This window comes from Oncorhynchus tshawytscha, linkage group LG13 (genome assembly GCF_018296145.1).
Source record: "Oncorhynchus tshawytscha isolate Ot180627B linkage group LG13, Otsh_v2.0, whole genome shotgun sequence".
Taxonomy (NCBI): Eukaryota; Metazoa; Chordata; class Actinopteri; order Salmoniformes; family Salmonidae; genus Oncorhynchus; species Oncorhynchus tshawytscha.
In genome coordinates, this window is record NC_056441.1 from 40482224 (window position 1) to 40504092 (window position 21869).

General features: G+C 43.4%; 1 protein-coding gene across 10 annotated transcripts in view; it reads right to left on the reverse strand.

Moving 5' to 3' along the window:
* Positions 1-21869, reverse strand: part of LOC112264953 (plectin) — a 159127-nt gene that overhangs the window by 30828 nt on the left and 106430 nt on the right. For 5 of the 10 annotated variants that reach the window (XM_024441885.1, XM_024441881.2, XM_024441878.2 and 2 more), the window contains exons 3-12: positions 18338-18352; positions 16885-16974; positions 15210-15287; positions 13789-13881; positions 6200-6366; positions 2908-3023; positions 2656-2762; positions 1679-1798; positions 1214-1309; positions 954-1081 (exon numbers count right to left, since the gene is read on the reverse strand). In XM_024441885.1, the coding sequence (XP_024297653.1) occupies positions 954-1081; positions 1214-1309; positions 1679-1798; positions 2656-2762; positions 2908-3023; positions 6200-6366; positions 13789-13881; positions 15210-15287; positions 16885-16974; positions 18338-18352 (1010 nt within the window). The remainder of the gene's footprint in view (positions 1-953; positions 1082-1213; positions 1310-1678; positions 1799-2655; positions 2763-2907; positions 3024-6199; positions 6367-13788; positions 13882-15209; positions 15288-16884; positions 16975-18337; positions 18353-21869) is intronic. The other 5 variants (XM_024441883.2, XM_024441879.2, XM_024441877.2 and 2 more) reach the window with 1 other exon arrangement.

A 21869-nucleotide genomic window follows, 5' to 3' on the forward strand; every position in this document is an offset into this window, starting at 1 on the left:
GGCCAGATCCCTTGTGAAACAAGCATTTTGACCTCAATGGGACAACCTGGTTGAATAAAGATATAATAATATAAATAAATAATACAAATTAAAAAATGATGTGGGTATGAATTCATTTCAATAGCTTTGATAAAATATCTGGAGAAAAAAAAACATCCAACAATCTTCTCAGAAACGTTATGCAGGCATGGTAAAACACTCACTCCTTCTCGATCTTCTTGCGAAGTAAATACTCTAAACCATAGCTCTGACTGGCAAAGGCCATGATGGATTCACTGACAGCTTGTCCTCCCCAGTAGATATGATGACAGTCCACAGGATGTTGTAAGGCGATAAGGTGTTGGGTGATTGGCTGTTGCGTGACTCAGACCACAGTAGCTTCTCCGACCGCTGCCCTGACTGCTTACTTCAAGACTGGAAGTCTTGTGATGAGAGACCAACCCTTACCAAAAACTACATACGCCCTGCTTGTGATTTGGAAAGGATTGTCCTATAATAACTTGCTTAGGACACAAATAATCACATTATTGAAAGGTTTTGAACTCTTTGCCATGGCAACGGCAGTGCATGGATCTTTCAGTGAGTCATGGTCGGGTTGTCTAGCTATCTTTATCTGACAATGTCTTCTCACATCTACCAAACTGGTTATAATCCACATAGTTACAGCAACCACATAGTTACAGACGCCTTTAGGGTTTAAATGCTATTTTCTCCAATGTTTTATGTCTCGTTTAATTTATTACTTCTAGTAAACATTGAGTTTGCTTTAACAACTGAAACACAACAGAAACACCATGTGACAGAGTCCCTAAATCCAGAATTTCTCTTGAAAACTGCATCTAACAAAAACACATGCAACAGATTTCAGCCTCATCTCAAAGATGAAGGTATAATCTCAAACACCATAGGCCCTCCGACCACAGTTTTGTGCATCTGTATAATGGCTGACCCACCTCTCAAATTCTGTCCTTAGAAGACGCTCTCTCTCCAATATGGCTACATGCAGACGACCCCACTCCTTCTCCACATCGATAGGGTGGTATCCAGGGGGCACCTTGACATGACCCACCTGAACTGCACCCTGCAAGGACAGACAGACAGGCACAGTCAGGAAAACGTTCAAAAAAAGGGCCAGCATCTATTTGATACAGTTAGTTGATTTAACTATTCACTCTGGGTGTTTCGGCTTCTCTTTTTAGGATTATTTACGAACCTCAAATGACTTGTAGACATGTTTGGATCGATTCTTGTCAGCTTCCTTTGCCGGCAGCTCTGTCTCCTTGAACTTCAGAAACTGGCGCCAAAGAACCTGAATATTTAAAACATTGCTGAATTAATTCAACATGACAACTGAACATAGTTCTTATTTCATCACATCCCTCAGACAATTTTCAGAAATCAGAGACAAACAGTTAGAGTATTTCCTCATCAAGCGAGACATAAGGTATTATGGAGGCTAGTACCACTTCCATAACTGCTACTCCACAGTCGCCCCAATATGAAAAATGTTTACATGTTGAAACATGTTTAATTCACTGTCACAACTGAACATAGCTTTTGTCATATACAGCATCAAGTCTCTAAGACAATTATTATAGACAATTAAATAAACAGACAATTAAAATATTCACTTACATGTATCAAGCAAAAGATTTCCCCAATAGGTGAGGAGACTTACCTCAATCTCCTCATAGCTGGTAGGGAACTTCCTCTCCTCAAACACGATGATGTGGTGTCTGATCCACTGCAGCAGCAGGGTCACCAGCTCATAGTACTCCTGCCAGCGCAGCTCCAGCTCCTGGGGGACACACAGGAGACAGGAGAAGGTTCATTAGAGAAAAGATTAATGAAACTATATTGAACAAAAATATAAACGCAACATTTAAAGTGTTGGTATCAGAAGTTTTCCATATGCACAAAAAGCTAATTTCTCTCAAATGTTGTGGACAAATATGTTTACATCCCTGTTAGTGAGCATTTCTCTTTTACCAAGATAATCCATCCACCTGACAGGTGTGGCATATCAAGAAGCTGATTAAACAGCATGATCATTACACCTTGTGCTGGAAACAATAAAAGGCCACTCTAAAATGTGCAGTTTTCTCACACAACACAATGCCAGAGATGTCTCTTGAGCCTGCAATTGGCATGCTAACTGCAGGAATGTCCACCAGAGCTGTTGCCAGAGAGTTGAATGTCATTAGCTGGGCCTGGCTCCCAAGTGGGGGGGCTTATGCCCAACCATAGATTATGGCTTAATGAATTTATTTCAACTGACTGATTTCCTTCTAGTAACTGTAACTAACAAAAAATGATTGAAATTGTTACATGTTGCATTTGTATGTTTTTGTTCAGTATAAAACAAATCCGGGAGTCTCCATACCACTGCATTAAAAATCACTCCACTGGTCAAACATGGTGTTGGGTGAAGTTCCCTCTAGATGCTAATCTTGGTTCAGTTTTGCATTTCCCCCACTATTGGTTAATGTTCGAATTGGGGGAGGGGAAGCTGATCCTATACCTGTACATAAGGGAAAATTCCCTCTGGAGCATCAAAGACATCTTAAAGTTTGGGAAGATGTGACCTCATAGGTGAGACCAGGAGGAAGCCCTTAGTGGTGATGACCTATACGGTTCCAAGAAGACAACACTCACATTGGCTTTCACCCCATCCTGGACGTCAGGTACACGGGGCATGACGTCATACAGGGAGGACACGTATGTGATGATGGACTTCTCGTCTGGGTGTGGCACATCCACATCTTAATAGAGCGGAGACAATGACAATGAACACAACAGTTCAAAACTGATTTTAGAAAAAGATAAATGCAAGTATTCATACAAATACAGATACCTGAGAATAGTATTGACAGTCATGGAGAAAACAATACTCGCACGTTCCGTTACCTTCTGGGTCGAGCAGCCGAGTGACACCCAGGTCTCTCTCTGCCACACTGAAGGCCTGCTCCAGGTTCTCTACATGGGTCTGTCGGTACACCTTACTCATGTCAATCAGAGTAGGCCTGGGGACAGAGCATAGAGAAGACTGTTAAAACTATGAAATTGAATCTCAGACACTGTATTTTCTTATAGAATATAGTGCAAATGGATGTATTATATTCATCTTTGCAATCCCAAAACATTTAGGTAAAACCATGAAATAAGAGTTCCTTTTCTAAAATCCTTTTTTTTGGCAAATGGTCGGGGGGTCTGAAAACAAGATTACAAATTGACCACAAGAAGTCCAAACAGATATAATATTTGACTAAAACATAACCATTTCAAACATGGCTTACATTAGTATATGATTACACGTCTCTCTATGATGCGTGAGAACACTTGTGAACAGATTTCCCAAATTAAAATCACTCGATTTCCTGGTGTTTTTAGTGTTTTATGTCCAACAATGATGAAGAACAAAATAAGTTGGGGAACCCTGCTGAAGGCAGTTTAATCATGATGGAATGACTGCATTAGATCCTGATCGACATGCCTCTCTCAGAGGAATGTGAATACAGGCAGGAGGAGGGCAGGAAAAAACAAGAGCTCCTACCAACCAGTAATTTAGAAATTCCCACACCGTTTCATGCACAAAACATGCAAGTAATTCCATGTACACTGCCAATAAAGGTAATTGCAGTCAAATAACATGCAGATACAAGCTTTGACTGCTTGGAATGAGCACAGGGCATCTCATATTTGCCAAGGGATTTAGTCTGGCATGGTTAGACAAAATACAGGGGTTTTGTAAACAAATTATAAAAAGGCATAAATTGCATAAATTGATATATTCCCTATTAGAAAGGAACTAATGTCTAGAAGTAGAAAAAAAGGAAACGGCTATCAAAGTTAATCCCAACCACCACCTTAATGAAAAAAATTACATAAACCCTCCATACCCTTGCACAACTCTTTGCACATTGTAGTCTCCATGGCCAGTGGGCTGGTGCTCCATATCAGAGTGTCTGTAGGAGTGTCTGTCCCTGCTCAGGTGCACTATGCAAAGTTCTGACCCTGCCTCCTGCTCCCTGTTCTGGGAGCCTCGGCTGGAGGAGGACTTCCCCGGGCTCTGGGACCCCTGACCCGAGTCAAAGGAGCTGCTCTCAGCTGGGATGTCCTCACACAGCATGACCACCCGGTCCTCCAGGTCACTGACGGAGCCCTGGGTGCTGCTGGAGGTGCTGTTCAACCGTCTCTTGGAGGAGCGGAACTTCTTCTTCAGACTGTGCATCATGGTGAGGGTGTGTGTGGGTGTCCTCAACTGCAACAGTGTCCAAACAGTGTTCAAACGCTCCCCTTGCAGTTTTTCCTTACAGTCTTACAAATCCATCCACGTATGAGACTGTGACAGATGTTTTCAAGATTTTACAAGGTTTATGATGCATTCTCACCCTCCAGATACGAGTAAATAGACGTTCATACTGTAGCGGCAGTCACTCCCCCAAAACACAACTATCGTTCAAGCTTTCCAGTCCTTTTTCAGTTCAGGGTCTCATGTATCCACATTGCCTTTGATTAAGCATCCCCTTTCCACAGCTAGATCATGTGCAAGCCTTGAGCGTTGACGGTCATAGAATTGAGAGATTACTTTCTCATGCTTTTCCCAAATTCAATTTGTTGTGTATGAGCCCAGACTACTTTGTTGATTTGTCGTTCTGCAGTGTGTTTCTGTCTTGCTCTTCGTCTGTGTGGAGTTTGTATGGCAGACACACCCAAGACACCTGGGCGTACCTGAGCTGTGCTGCTATCTGCTGACACTTAAAAGCACAGCCCTGTGGGCATCTTATTTTCAAATTCATGGGACACAAATAAAAAAAACTAAATACTACCTCAAAGCTGCCTCGCCACCACCTGTGCCTTTCTCCTGAGTCGTGTGTGTGTGTGTGTGTGTGTATGTGTGAGCCTACAGGGTGTGTGTTTATACAGTATGTGCAAACATGAAAAGTCTGTTGTCAAAATCTACCCTGACCTCTTATGGTAGTTGATATGTCTATTCTTTTACACAGGCGTTTAGCTAACTCTTTCAGTGTTGAGTGACTGTTACTGATATGTGACCTGTTGGACTTGTCCCTGCCTCTATAGATGACTGAGGAAGATCTTCCACCCAGAACTGTCAACAGGCTAACTGAAATGGTTTTGTTGTTTTAAGAGTCTGAGATTCTTGCTGTAATAAAAAGCGCTATACAAATTTAATCTATTATTATCATTATTATATTATTAAGAACACCTTCCTAATATTGAGTTGCACCCCCTTTTGCCCTCAGAACAGCCTCAATTAATCGGGCCATGGACTCTACAAGGTGTCGAAAGCATTCCACAGGGATGCTGGCTCATGTTGACTCCAATGCTCCCCACAGTTGTGTCAAGTTGACTGGATGTTCATTGGGTGGTGGACCATTCTTGATACACACGGGAAACTGTTGAGCGTGAAAACCCAACAGCATTGCAGTTCTTGACACGAACCGGTGCGCCTGGCACCTACTACCATACCCTCCCTGTTCAAAGGCACTTCAATCTTTCGTCTTGCCCAACCACCCTCTGAATGGCACACATACACAATCCATGTTCCAAGTGTCTCAAGGCTTAAAATTCCTTCTTTAACCTGTCTCTTCATCTACACTGATTGAAGTGGATTTAACAAGTGACATCAATAAAGGGGTAATTCACCTGGATTCACCTGGTCAGTCTATATCAGGGAAAGAGCAGGTGTTCATAATGTTTTGTACACTCAGTGTATTATTGCTATGTGCTTGAATGCTTACCTGGACATGCGGGAACGCTACAGCAAATAAAATGTTTTCATCAGTGAAACTGCTTCCAAATAAAATCATGAGAAGTACTTGTAATGTTTGACTGAATTTGATTGACGACTGATTGCATAACTATCTGAAGAGGTCAGGCTTTCTGCAGCGTGACAGTGAATATGAAATTCACATTTCTATCTTTGTATGTACAGTAATACATGTCAAATGTAACATGTAGGTGGAGCCTTACGAGGAGCACAGGGGTTCACTATGTCCCAAGGACATATATTATAGCAGGTCCAGGCAATCGCATGTATTCACAAAGTGGTTAGGCTTAAAAAAAACATGTTCTTGGATGTCCATGTATCCCCCTGGCACAACTTCCCCCCCTGTGACACCAAGGATGTCCTCAAGTCCCAGTCAGATCACCTCAATCCTTCAAGACTGCATCTCACCTGTGTTTGTGTATGACGGCGTTGAAGAGCTTGCCGTCCCTCCAGCTGGTGGTGAAGTTGTCGCAGCGCATCCCCTGGTATCCCTCCACCATGCGCTGGGACCACAGCAGCAGCTTCTCCTTGGCCGTCATGTCGTCTGACTGGCCATTCACCTGGATGTCGGAGATCTGGGGGAGGGGGGGTATTGGTGAGGCAGGCTATAAAGTGTTCTTTAATCCTGGTCCTGAGGATCCATAGGGTATACAGGCTTTTGTTCAATTCTAGTAGTACGAACACATCTTTATTTTTTTGTTGTTGAATCTTTATTTAACTAGGCAAGTCAGTCAAATTCGTATTTAAAATGACCCCGGACAAACCTACCCCGGACAAACCTTAACTCGGACGGTGCTGGGCCAATTGTGCACCGCCTTATGGGACTCCCAATCACGGCGGCTGTGATACAGCCTGGAACTGATTTAACTAATTTGATGATTAGTTAATTGTTTGAATCAGGTGTGTTAGAACTGGGCTTAAACAAAAGCTTGCACACCTTATAGGTCCCCAGGACTGAATAACAGTGTTATAGATGGTTCAAGGTGTGGTGGGTTGGAAAAAAGGCTGGAAAAAAGGGTTATGGGCTGTGCATAAAGGGAACATAATGGAAGAGAACTCTGCGTGCTTTGGTATAATCATAATGCATTGATTTCAAAGGCAGGGAAACCTTTTTCCAATAAGCAACTTGACTTGATCCAGGCTTAAGATGACTCACATTTTCAACCTCAAAAACAAACAGTCAGATGCAAAATTATTATAAAATCCATTGCAGTTTGCTGCTGTGAAAACACTCCAAACAGCTTTATGTTCCTGGTTGCAGAATCCAAGTTGTGAGAGTAAAAACATCCATGGGCCACAGAATTTAATAAGGTGCAGTGAATTCCTGCAGCGAATTCCTGTTTAAACGACGTTGGAAGATAAAGCTATTAGTCACAGGTACAGCCTTGAGAATCTCTCAGCAGTCTATTTCCTTCTGGAGAGCGAGATGATAACTACTGCATCTACAGGATGCTTCAACAATACTGAGGTAACTTAAGATAAATGGTGAAGCTGTGTTTACTTTAGTGTTTTGTTGCTGTTACTCAATGCTCAATACTATGTGTGCATTGCATACTGTGTTTGTTCAATGCATTGTTAAATAATGAATGTATTGCCTCCCCTCTCAACCACCAAAAATAAAACAACCAAATAAAAAATGGATGATCCATGGAGTAGTGGTTACTTTTAGTCATAAAAAGGACACTTTACAGAGCCTTATTGGAACAAGAAAGATTGCTTTATGACCAATGTGACTTTGTGGTTCTAATATCACTTTCAGGCTTTTTTGAAGGAAAGGGTGGAGAGAGGAAAAATGTAGGCCTTATCATCCCTCTCCCTTCTTCTCTGAAGTGGGGGAACCACACTTCTATGTAGGTACTCATGATGTGACTCACACACACCACACGGAAACATCAATTTGCCTTTATGAGAATCTAGAGATTCCTGCTTCCTTCCACTTCATCAAGGCATCCAACCGTAAACAATAGGATAATTATGTTGTGCCTGTGGGCCTAAGTAGTGAACTACATAGGGAATAGGGTGCCATTTGGGACGAAGTCAGATTCCTCGCATCAAAAAAAAGTATAGCCAATGGTGGGACTCGTTGAAATGCTTATAACCGCTACCTGCCACACCCAACTCTCTTTCTTGCCTCCCCACAGGAAACACTGAGTCACCCTGGAGTGGACGGAATTCCACATGATGGTAATCCCAGTATAACCAGTATATCCATTATAGAATCAAAGAATCTTCTTGCCCTTCTTTTTCCATATTTCAAAATACTCTCAACTGCTAAACAAATAACCAAATACTCCCAAGCATCTCCCATTTGGGGAGAATTCATTTCCATCCTTTATTGAGTTATATTGAGGATCAAAACCTCACATGGTATGAGAGTTTCAATATGTTTTTACGATGTTTAGTCTGAAATTCTTCAGACATATGGGAATAATGAGTAGCTGAGTTATGTATAGACAGCGGGTGCCAAATGCCAAAAGAAGCAGATTTTTTTGAATAATTTAATTGGACCCATATCTGCTCTATCAACAGAAGCGGTGGGCTTGGAGTTGATTAGTTGGCCCAGAAAAGTCATAATGTACTATTGTAGCTTTCCCTACTACTGCAGGCAAGGATCAGAAATGATCTTTCCAGGTGAAATATACACTACATGGTAAAAAGTATGTGGACACCCCTTCAAATGAGTGGATTCCGCTATGTAAGCCACACTTGTTGCTGACTGGTGTATAGAATCGAGCACGCATTCATGTAATCTCCATAGACAAACATTGCTTCCAACACTCTACTCAGCAAACTGGATGCAGTTTATCACAGTACCATCCGTTTTGTCACTAAAGCACCTTATACCACCCACCACTGCGACCTGTATGCTCTAGTCGGCTGGCCCTCGCTACATATTCGTCGCCAGACCCACTGGCTCCAGGTCATCTACAAGTCCATGCTAGGTAAAGCTCCGCCTTATCTCAGTTCACTGGTCACGATGGCAACACCCACCCGTAACACGCGCTCCAGCAGGTGTATCTCACTGATCATCCCTAAAGCCAACACCTCATTTGGCCGCCATTCGTTCCAGTTCTCTGCTGCCTGTGACTGGAACGAATTGCAAAAATCGCTGAAGTTGGAGACTTTTATCTCCCTCACCAACTTCAAACATCTGCTATCTGAGCAGCTAACCGATCGCTGCCGCTGTTCATAGTCTATCGGTAAATAGCCCACCCATTTTTACCTACCTCATCCCCATACTGTTTTTATTTATTTTATTTTCTGCTCTTTTGCACACCAATATCTCTACCTGTACATGACCGTCTGAACATTTATCACTCCAGTGTTAATCTGCAAAATTGTAATTATTCGCCTACCTCCTCATGCCTTTTGCACACAATGTATATAGACTCTCCTTTTTTCTACTGTATTATTGACTCGTTAATTGTTTACTCCATGTGTAACTCTGTGTTGTCTGTTCACACTGCTATGCTTTATCTTGGCCAGGTCGCAGTTGCAAATGAGAACTTGTTCTCAACTAGCCTACCTGGTTAAATAAAGGTGAAATAAAAAAATTAAAAAAATTGACAGTAGAATAGCCTTACTGAAGAGGTCAGTGACTTTCAACGTGGCAATGTAATAGGATGCCACCTTTCCAAAAAGACAGTTCATCCAATGTCTGCCCTGCTAGAGCTGCCCAGGTCAACTGTAAGTGCTGCTATTGTGAAATGGAAATGTCTAGGAGTAACAACGGCTCAGCTGCGAAGTGGTAGGCCACACATGCTCACAGAATGGGACCGCCGAGTGCTGAAGCGCGTAGCACGCAAACATTGTCTGTCCTTGGTTGCAACACACACTACTGAGTTCCAAATAGCCTCGGGAAGCAGTGTCAGCACAAGAACTGTTCGTCAGGAGCTTTATGAAATAGGTTTCCATGGCCGAGCAGCCGCACACAAGCCTAAGATCACCATGCGCAATGCCAAGTGTCGGCTGGTAAAGTTTGGTGGAGGAGGAATAATGGTCTGGGGCTGTTTTTCATGATTCAGGCTGGGCCCCTTAGTTCCATTGAAGGGAAATATTAACGCTACAGTATACAGCGCATTCGGAAAGTATTCAGACCCCTTGACTTTTTCCACATTTTGTTAAGTTACAGCCTTATTCTAAAACAGATTCAATTGTTTTCCCCCTCATCAACCTACACACAATACCCCATAAGGACAAAGCAAAAACAGGTTTTTAGAAATGTTTGCAAATTTAAAATACATTTTAAAATGAAATACCTTACATAAGTATTCAGAGGACACCTGCTGTCTCTAATACCTTCCGAATGCACAGTACAATGACATTCAAGACGATTCTGTGCTTCCAACTTTGTGGCAACAGTTTGGGGAAGCCCCTTTACTGTTTCAGCATGACAATCCCCCTGTGCACAAAGCAAGGTTCAAACAGAAAAGGTTTGACGAGTTTGATGTGGAAGAACTTGACTGGCCTGCACTGAGCCTCGACCTCAACTCCATTGAACATCTTTGGGATGAATTTACCATTTACATAACATTGCAAAAATCAAAAACGTTCTGTCCATAAATGATGCAGAAAAATGTATCCATGCTTTTGTCACCTCTAAACTCAGCAAAAAAAATAAATGTCTTCTCACTGTCAACTGCGTTTATATTCAGGAAACTTAACATAAATATTTGTATGAACATAACAAGATTCAAACTCTGAGACATAAACTGAACAAGTTCCACAAACATGTGACTAACAGAAATGGAATAATGTGTCCCTGAACAAAGGGGGGGTCAAAATCAAAAGTAACAGTCAGTATCTGGTGCGGCCACCAGCTGCATTAAGTACTGCAGTGCATCTCCTCCTCATGGACTGCACCAGATTTGCCAGTTCTTGCTGTGAGATGTGTTACCCCACTCTTCCACCAAGGCACCTGCAAGTTCCAGGATATTTCTGGGGGAATGGCCCTAGCCCTCACCCTCCGATCCAACAGGTCCCAGACGTGCTCAATGGGATTGAGATCCGGGCTCTTCGCTGGCCATGGCAGAACACTGACATTCCTGTCTTGCAGGAAATCACTCACAGAACAAGCAGTACGGCTGGTGGCATTGTCATGCTGGAGTGTTATGTCAGGATGAGCCTGGAGGAAGGGTACCCACATGAGGGAGGAGGATGTCTTCCCTGCAACAAGCTCAGTCCGATGATGCTGTGACACACCGCCCCAGAACATGACGGACCCTACACCTCCAAATTGATCCTACTCCAGAGTACAAGCCTCGGTGTAATGCTCAATCCTTCGACAATAAAAGCGAATCTGACCATCACCCCTGGTGAGACAAAACCACGACTAATCAGTGAAGAGCACTTTTTGCCTGTCTGGTCCAGCGACGGTGGGTTTGTGCCCATAGGCGACGTTGTTGCCGGTGATGTCTGGTGAGGACCTGCCTTTACAACAGGCCTACAAGCCCTCAGTCCAGCCTCTCTCAGCCTATTGCGGACAGTCTGAGCCCTGATGGAGGGATTGTGCATTCCTGGTGTAACTCGGGCAGTTGTTGTTGCCATCCTGTACCTGTCTTGCAGGTGTGATGTTCGGATGTGCCGATCCTGTGCAGGTGTTGTTACACGTGGTCTGCCACTGTGAGGATGATCAGCTGTCCGTCCTGTCTGCCTGTAGCGCTGTCTTAGGCGTCTCACAGTACAGACATGGCAATTTATTGCCCTGGCCACATCTGCAGTCCTCATGCCTCCTTGCAGCATTCCTAAGGCACGTTCACGCAGATGAGCAGGGACCCTGGGCATCTTTCTTCTGGTGTTTTTCAGAGTCAGTAGAAAGTCCTCTTTAGTGTCCTAAGTTTTCATAACGGTGACCTTAATTGCCTACTGTCTGTAAGCTGTTAGTGTATTAACGACTGTTCCACAGGTGCATGTTCATTAATTGTTTATGGTTCATTGAACAAGCATGGGAAACAGTGTTTAAACCCTTTACAATGAAGATCTGTGAAGTTACATGGATTTTTACAAATTATCTTTGAAAGAAAGGGTCCTGACAAAGGGACATTTCTTTTTTTTGCTGAATTTAGATTAGACTTCTGCAATGCTCTACTTTCCAGCTACCTGGATAAAGCACTAAATAAACTTCAGTTAGTGCTAAACATGGCTGCTAGAATCTTGACTAGAACCCACAAATTTGATCATTTTGCTCCAGTGCTAGCCTCTCTACACTGGCTTCCTGGTTAGGCTAGGGCTAATTTCAAGTTTTTACTGATAACCTACAAAGCATTACATAGGCTTGCTCCTACCCATCTTTCCGATTTGGTCCCGCCATAGATACCTACATGTACACGGCCTCCTTATTGTCCCTAGAATTTCTAAGCAAACAGCTGGAGGCAGGGCTTTCTCCTATAGAACTCAATTTTTATGAAATGTTCTGCCTGAGAGACCTTTAAGTCTTTATTGAAGACTCATCTCTTCAGTAAGTCCTATGATTGAGTGTAGTCTGGCCCAGGGGTGTGAAGGTGAATGGAAAGGCACTGGAGTAACGAACCACCCTTGCTGTCTCTGCCTGGCCGGTTCCCCTCTCTCCACTGGGATTCTCTGCCTCTAACCCTATTACGGGGGCTGAGTCACTGTCCTACTAGTGCTCTTCCATGCCGTTCCTACGAGGGATGCATCACTTGAGTGGGTTTAGTCCCTGACATGATCTTCCTGTCCGGATTTGCGCCTCCCTCGGGTTTGTGCCGTGGGGGAGATCTTCGTGGGCTATACTCGACCTTGTCTCAGGGTAGTAAGTTGGTGGTTGAAGATATCCCTCTAGTGGTGTGGGGGCTGTGCTTGGCAAAGTGGGTGGGGTTATATCCTGCCTGTTGGCCCTGTCCGGGGGTATAGTCGGACGGGGCCACAGTGTCTCCCGACCCCTCCTGTTTCAGACTCCAGTAATTATGCTGCAATAGTTTGTGTCGGGGGGCTTGGCTCTGTATGTTATATCTGGAGTAGTTATCCTGTCTTATCTGGTGTCCTGTGTGAATTTAAGTATGCTCCCTCTAATTCTCTTTCTTTCTCTCTCTCTCTTTCTCTTCTCTCGGAGGATCTGAGCCCTAGGATCATGCCTCAGGACTACCTGGCCTGATGACTCCTTGCTGTCCCCAGTCCACCTGGTCGTGCTGCTGCTCCAGTTTCAACTGTTCTGCCTGCGGCTAGGGAACCCTGACCTGTTCACGGGACGTGCTACCTTGTCCCGGACCTGCTGTTTTCGACTCTCTCGCTCTACCGCACCTGCTGTCTCTAACTCTGAATGATCGGCTATGAAAAGCCAACTGACATTTACTCCTGAGGTGCTGACCTGTTGCACACTCTAAAACCACTGTTATTATTATTTTTTGACCCTGCTGGTCATCTATGAACATTTGAACATCTTGGTACTGTTATAATCTCCACCCGGCACAGCCAGAAGAGGACTGGCCACCCCCAGTGCCTGGTTCCTCTCTTTCTAGGGAGTTTTTCACAGCCACCGTGCTTCTACATCTGCATTGCTTGCTGTGTGAGGTTTTAGGTTGGGTTTCTGTATACCTCTTTGTGACATCAGCTGATGTAAATAGGACTTTAGAAATACATTTGATTGAAATTTGATTGATTGGAACGCTGACTGCGAGCCAGGCCTAATCACCCAACATCAGTGCCTGACCTCAGTGCCCGACCTCAGTAATGCTCTTGTGGCTGAATGGAAGCAAGTCCTCGCAGCAATGTTCCAACATCTAGTGGAAAGTCTTCCCATAAGAGTGGAGGCTATTATAGCAGCAAAAGGGGACCAACTCATTATTAATGCCCATGATATTGGAATGAGATGTTCGACGAGCAAGTGTCCACATACTTTGTAGTACTTTGTTACACAGTGTAGTGTAACAAACAGGTTATAGGAAGTTTTACCTAGATCGCATCACCCTGGCCTAGGCCTATCATTTGAATAATAATAAACATATTGGTTTGTTTTATGTTATGAGTGAAGCATGACATACCTGGAAGTGAAGGATGATGGTCCATATCAGGCCCAGGGTCAGCTTGGGGTTTCCATCAGCGATGTCATCATTTCTGATGTTGACCAGTTTGACCTGTCACAAATGGGACACAAGTATGTACAACTATCTTATGGCCCTCTAGATTAATTTATATCTAAATGGTTAGCTAATGAATTATAAGGCAGAGGTGTGGACTCGAGTCACATGACTTGGACTCGAGTCAGACTCGAGTCACAAATATGATGACTTGCAACTCGACTTTGACATCAATGACTCGTGACTTGACTTGGATTTGAGACTTATGACTCGACCTGACTTCATACCCTCCCCAAGCCCAAATATTAAAAATTATGCTATTTAAAAACGTGTGCAGCGCATCAACTCTTCATTTAACGGATTACAGTTTGAATCGGACAGCAGCCAATCACATTATGCCAGCTGAGAAAATGTTGTGCGTTGCAGTGCAGAGGAATGTCGGCGGGTGAATTCAGGTGGAGCCCTTGGAAAGATGATCCCCAAAATTATTATTTTCGGATATAAAGACGATGCTGTATCAACAAAAAACGGATTGCAACTTGCAAAACATGCGGGAAGAAAATTACAGACGGAGGCGCAACAATTTTCAACTTTGTTCGACATTTGAAGCTGCACAAAGAACGGTAAGTCGTGGCTAATATAGCCGACAGCTATATAATTTATAACTTTACTAGTGTAGCATGTTGGCTAACCTAACGTTAAATCAATGAGCTTCCACACAGTCAGTCAGTGCGGGAACGTAATCATTGCACCCAAGATTGAGCTACACCTGGCTAGGCAGTTGGTAGCCTAAATCCTGCCTGATGTTACTGCTGTTCCTGAAACCATTGACATACGTTAGCCTACTGTAACCACACAGAGTGTGTGTGTGTGTTAAGATTGGGCGATTATGTACAAGCCTACATCGCTCGATTGCGCCCCATAGCGATCCTCGATAGTCGATCCCTATTGGAGGGGGGATCTTTCTCATGGCTACCCACGTTATTCCATGGAAATATGTTTATTTGGAAAGTAATAAATCTAGAGATATTTTTAAAAGCATTCATGATTTGTGTAAATGTAATATACTAACTATGACTCTTGTTAAAAATCTGAAATGGTATTACATTTGGTGAAGAGCACATTATGACTTGTTTAGGACTCGAAACTCAATGTTTAGGACTTGAGACTTGACTTGATACTTGACGGTCTTGACTTGGGACTTGACTTAGGACTTGAGTGCTAAGAATTGAGACTTACTTGTGACTTGTAAAACAATGACTTGGTCCCACCTCTGTTATAAGGTATTGGGACTGTTAGATTACATTATAAGAATCAGATCAAGTGAGAAGTTTTTTAACTTAAAAAACATAGATATATTGATCCATTTAATCATCACACTGTACCTGTCTGTGTTTGAGGAAGTCCAGTGCGATCTGTACATTCTGCAGTTTGTGGAAGCGCATGCGCCCCTTCTCCCTGGGCTGTGAGATGTGAGAAGAAATGTAACTTTAGAGGGAGATGAAAACACACATTCAGTACCAATAGGACAGGGAAGAGCAAGCCCCATGACTGGAGACATGGTATTTCTGACTGAGAAAATATTTTATATGGATTACAAGCAGCAGTCTTGGTCCTATATACAGTATATGATTTTTTTGTAGAGAAATGATACCTAAATGACATGATCACACTTTGATCTACAACACAATCCACTCTTACCAAGCAGATACCTGGAGCCAAGCAGCAGTGATTAGAGTCTTTATGCTTCTCAATCTCGAGAGATAATGGTCAAGTGTTCAGGAGACATATCTGGTCCACCATTACATGCACAGGTGCAGCAAGTCACAAGCTCTCATCCAATCACAAGCTCATCGACCCTACAGGTCGATCTCTTATTGGCTTGGTTTACAGTAAGTTGGGTCAAATGACCGGATGCCTGCATCTCTTTCTGAGACCTCAGACTAATATGCTAAGACTTGGATGGAACTACCAGACACAGATGGAACTAGCAGACTGGACATGAAATGATCTAATGCTGAAACTGAAGGAAATATCCCAGCTTTATTCATCATGTTTCTAATAAGTAACTAAAGATGACTAAATGCCTTCTAAAGCACCTACTCCACTCATAGGTTATCAACACACAATGACTAGGCACTACCTGTAATTTACCACTCAATATCCCCAAATCCATGGGAAAACACAAAAACGATCATCTTACATCTGCATTCCCTACTTAATGACCCAAATGGCACCCTATTCCCTATATAGTGTACTACTTATGAACATGGCTCATAGGGGTCTGGTTAAAAATAGTGCATTATGTAGGGAATAGGGTGCAATTTGGGACTCATCCCAAGTCTCTGAACGCTCTTCAACAGATGGAAGAGGACGACGACGTTGCGGACACAGAGACAAGGAGGTGACATCAACATGCACAACCCGGCAGCCACCTGGGGGAGTGACAGATGCCACGCCCGAGGAGGCGCTATACAGTCCAGGCCCACTCACCAACCGCGAGTTCCTGACAACGTCACGCTCCCTCGGCTATCACAGCAAGACCATAGCAAGAGAAGAGGCAGAAGCAAAGGGGGCAAAGGTCAGGGCAAGAAAGGAATTAGAAAAGGAAAAACAGGGGTCAAACAAGTGTGAAAAGGTTAGAGAAGCAAATTATGAAATTTGTGTTAAATTAATGCTATGAGATATTACTTATACCAAAAACAACTTCAAATCAGTGCCATGGATAGGTTAAGTCAAATCGTGAGGCATTCTTAAGCATGTACTGTATTGTTTGTGGACCACATACTGTATCCCAGCAAGTTTCAACACATGCAAGAAGGTGGTGAAAACAAAACCTACCAGCCCAGGTTGTGTATTACATCAAGTATAGGAAAGACTACAAAAGATCTAATGCATCATCATGACTAATTAAAATATTATAGTATAATGGACTGAAAAGCAACTGATGTGAGTAGGATGGGGGAAAGGGACAGAAGGAAATGAGAGGTTGGGAAAGAAGGTTGTAGCAGAAACAGAGGTCCTTCTTCCAGCCAGAGGGCAAAGGTTACAGGGACTCACCAGTGTCTCTCCAGAGAGCACCTCCAGCAGGGAGATGAGGTTGTGTCCATCTCGGAGGTCCTCGTACAGGTCAGTGATATGCCGCTGTGCCTGGGGAGGGGAACGGTCAAGAGAGACAGTTAGAGACTATTCACAGAGAGACACAGTGGATTCATTATGGTTCAATGCACTTGAAGGGTTTCTCTGTCATCTATATGCTGATCAGCTGTGAGGATGAGGAATGAATACTGCTTACGTACTGTAAATACTCGTGATCTAACAAGACCGGTGCTTAGAAAAGCTCTGTTCGTGAAGAAACAACACTGTTCTTGACAATATAATCAGGGATTAGGAATCAAACAGAGAGCCCTGCAATTTTCCATAATAACTAATAACCAAGATGTTTGCTATTTCTAAGTCATTCAGGCTAAAGACACTCCAGCAATCACTATTTTGGCAGACTGGAGTCCCCATTGTATTTGAAACTAAAGAAACCTCTAGTAATGTAACAGTATCTCTGTCTGTATCAGTTAGTATCTCTTGATTGTATTCACACTATACTACTCACACACAGCCAGTTTGTCTGAGAATCTGAAGATGCATTGCTTAGGTCAGTGGTTGCCAACTTTTTTGGTTACTGTACCACTAAGTGATATTTTCTCTGCCTGGAGTACCCTTAAAGTACCCCCTCATGTGCATTTTACATGTTCTATGTTCTCATGAGGCTTCTCAAGTACCCCCTGTGGATAGGCCAAGTACCCCTAGGGGTCCTAGTATCCCTGGTTGGGAACCACTGCCTTAGATGAGTGACCTGAATAGTTTACTTTAAACATTTTGATTTACAGATTGATTGATTTGGGGCGGCAGGTAACCTAGTGGTTAGAGCGTTGGACTAGTAACTAAAAGGTTCAAAGATCGAATCCCTGAGCTGACAAGGTAAAAACCTGTCCTTCTCCCCCTGAACAAGGCAGTTAACCCACTGTTCCTAGGCCGGCATTGTAAGTCTTAACTGACTTGCCTAGTTAAATAAAGGTAAAAATAAAACTACTTGTTTATCTTCTAATCCTAATTTGATATAAACTAATAGCTATGCAACTTATAAAAAGGGTCACACGACCTCCTGCTGTAGCAATTACAGTGACTTTGTCCAAAGTCAAACGTTTCAATGTTTTTGAGAGTTAATTTGATAATAGGGTATCTTTCATATGCCTCCTAATAAAATTGCACTTAGGCCTAAGCAATTGCCAGATTGGTTTGATGGGACATGCTCTGGTCAGCCACTTTACTCTGCAGAGAGGCTGAAGCAGTGATTACATTAGGAAGTTAAGAGAGGAGGGAAAGAGACACAGACAGGTTAGAGATTTAGGTGCCCGGCTAGAACGTCTAAGGAGAGGAGCAGCAAAAGAAACCCATGCAGAAAAGAATGCACGTCCACTCAGCACTCTGAACAGGCTCACAGACCGTCTGTACCTACCTCTGCTCTCCAGTGCTGATGGAAGGATGGAAAGACAGGATGAGAAACGGAGGAGAGGAAAGTAGAATGAGCAAAAAGGTGGACGGTCATTTGACTGACAGTTGGAGAGATGTTAAAAAAGACAGACTGTTTGGGTAAAACACAGTATTGCTGAATGATTTTGTTTTCGTGTCATGCCAATCAAATGTAAAATAGTTTGTCAGAGTAAGATGTATGCACTGAACTTGAATCTATATTTCACCATAGTGAAAAAGACCATAAGAAGAGTGCGATGTCCCATTTGACTTTGCATGAACAACAGCCCTCAGGAGTGTCTGACAGGCAATGATCCACAACTATACCTGTGTATCTCCCTCCCAGTTAATCCCATGGTCCTTTTCTGAACAAGGCCCAAACAGCCCGGGCCCAGCCAAAGCCCTGAACCACACAGGTCCACTGCATATACATGAGACGGATTTCCTTTACAATGGAGTACCGACTCAGGACAACCGTCCCCGTGCCAGAGGATATCTACGCCCCTATCGCATGAATCGCACAGACATTTCACACAGAGTTTGACACACTTGAGTTCACAGGTGAAAAACAAAAAGAAGAAGAAGGAAATAGAGATTCCTTACTTTGACTTCTCTGGTTCAGCAATGACATGCAGTACAGCAGAATGCTGTGATGGTTTAGTTAGTTGGTTGATTCCACATGGTTTCAAATATGTGAAGTCTCACATTTTCTGTTCACTGACACTTACGCAGTCCCTATAAACAGTATAATCCACCCTCTTCTGAGGAGGGTGGGATAGCAGCAGAAACTGTCTATCCATACTGTACGAGGCCCATAGAGTCCCTTGCTAGGGACCTCAGCATTTACTGAGAGTAACATAAACATCTCTCCAAGAGAAACTAATTGAAAACTCTGTAATGTGTCCCACTAGCCAGAAACCCTCAGGGGTCCATCACTATCCACCCTGGTGCTCTCTCGCTCAGTCTGCCCACTGCAGGGCTACGTCCCAAATACCACCCTATTCTCTATATTGTGCACTACTTTTGAGCTGTGCTCTATGGGTCCTGGTAAAAAGTAGCGCACTATATAGGGAACAGGGTGCCATTTGGGACGCACATAACAGCCCCAGAAGCCAGACTGTCTGTGGGCCAGATGTGTGCGGAACATGACCCATGCCCAAAACTCCAGCCCGCCTCGCTCTCCTTCATAGAGCTAAAGCGAGACCAGATGCTTGTGACTCATTCCCACACATAGCACAGAAATAGCATGCATGTACGTACTGCCATTGCGCTGAGAAGTAGGGTGTTTATTTTCCACGCAGCTCCAAATCTTATTTGGGAGACGATGTGAGTCACAATGGAAATGTATGGTGCATATCCATATTTTCCAGTAAAAGTACAGTGGTTTCCCAAGTCTTTTTTATGTAAACCAAGCTTCTGTTTGAGGAATGCCTGATGATTCATACTATTAATACAGCGCCACAGGCCTGTGTTTTCCTCTTCTTGCCATAGACACTACAACAACAGGCAACCAAAAATATGTTTTTGTGACTGCCACTATAGAAATATGAGAGTGGCCTGCATGGAAACCATTGTACAGGCTCTCTAGGACATCTCAGGCCATCCGAGGTCCTTTCACTTATCAAGAGTTATCGTTAAGTAGACCCCTAATAGTCTGCACTTAACAAACTGCTCAAGCAGTGATAATTGTAGTAACGGAGGGATGCAGTAATTTGGCCATTGGCATCGTTATACAGTATCATTATGGTACCGTCTACATCAAAAGTAGATTCAGAGATGGACGGTTGGACAGAACATCAAATATTTGACCAAATTTGCTTCTAATCAACCGAATGGTCAACATTTGTTTTTTTCCTATCTTGCCGTTTTCAAAGTCGCTATCATGTGAACAGCTGTGGGCTTTGAGTGAACCAAGATGAGTCAAAAAACATGCTGTAATTGCAGCAATGAAATAAAAAAAACTCTTTCCTGCTCATATGATCAATTGATGCATTTTCAAAAGCTTTTGTTCAACAGTTTGCCAAGAGGCAGAGAGCATGCATTAGCAAGAAGCTTTGCACCGCGTGCCCTCCAGTCAGTCAGAGTAGCGACTCATAACAGAAACATTAATCTGCGGCCACTGACAGAAAACAAGGCCCTCTGGCTACGTCCCAAATGGCACCCTATTACCTATATAGTGCTCTACTTTTGACTAGGGCATTCGGAAAGTATTCAGACACCCTGATTTTTTCCACATTTTGTTATGTTACAGTCTTATTCCAAAATGGATTCAATTATGTATTTTCTCATCAATCTACACACAACACCACATAATGATGACGTTAAAACAGCTATTTTAGAAATGTTTGCAAATGTATTAAAAATAACAGAAGTACCTTATTTGCAGAAGTATTCAGACCCTTTGCAATGAGACTCAAAATTGAGCTCAGGTGCATCCTGTTTCCATTGATCATCCTTGAGATGTTTCTAAAACTTGATTGGAGTCCACCTGTGGTACATTCAATTGATTGGACATGATTTGGAAAGGTACACACCTGTCCATATAAGATCCCACAGTTGACAGTGCATGTCAGAGCAAAAACCAAGCCATGATCTGGTGAAGGGTTCCAAAACGTGTCTGCAGCATCGAAGGTCCCCAAGAACACAGTGGCCTCCATCATTCTTAAATGGAAGAAGTTTAAAACACCAAGACTCATCCTTGACCTGGGGGAGAAGGTCCTTGGTCAGGGAGGTGACCAAGAACCCGGTGGTCACTCTGACGGAGCTCCAGAGTTCCTCTGTGGAGATGGGAGAAACTACCAGAAGGACAACCATCTCTGCAGCACTCCACCAATGAGGCCTTTATGGTAGAGTGGCCAGACAGAAACCACTCCTCAGTAAAAGGCACATGACAGCCCACTTGAAGTTTGCCAACCGGCACCTAAAGGACTCAGACTATGAGTAACAAAATTCTTTGGTCTAATGAAACCAAGATTGAACTCTTTGGCCTGAATGCCAAGCATCACATCTAGAGGAAACCTGGTACCATCCCTATGGTGAAGCATGGTGGTGGCAGCATCATGCTGTGGGGATGTTTTTCAGTGGCAGGGACTGGGAGACTTGTCAGGATCAAGGGAAAGATGAACAGAGCAAAGTACAGAGAGGTCCTTGATGAATACCTGTTCCAGAGCGCTCAGGAATTCAGACTGGGGCAAAGGTTCTCCTTCCAACAGGACAATGGCCGTAAGCACACAGCCAAGACAGCGCAAGAGTAGCTTCAGGACAAGTCTCAATGTCCTTGAGTGGCCCACCCAGAGCCCGGACTTGAACCCAATTGAACACCTCTGGAAAGACCTGAAAATAGCTGTGCAGCGACGCTCCCCATCCAACCTGACAGAGCTTGAGAGGATCTGCAGAGAAGAATGGGAGACTCCCCAAATACAGGTGTGCCAATCTTGTAGTGTCATTCCCAAGAAGACTCAAGGCTGTAAGCGCTGCCAAAGGTGCTTCAACAAATGGTCTGAATACTTATGCACAGT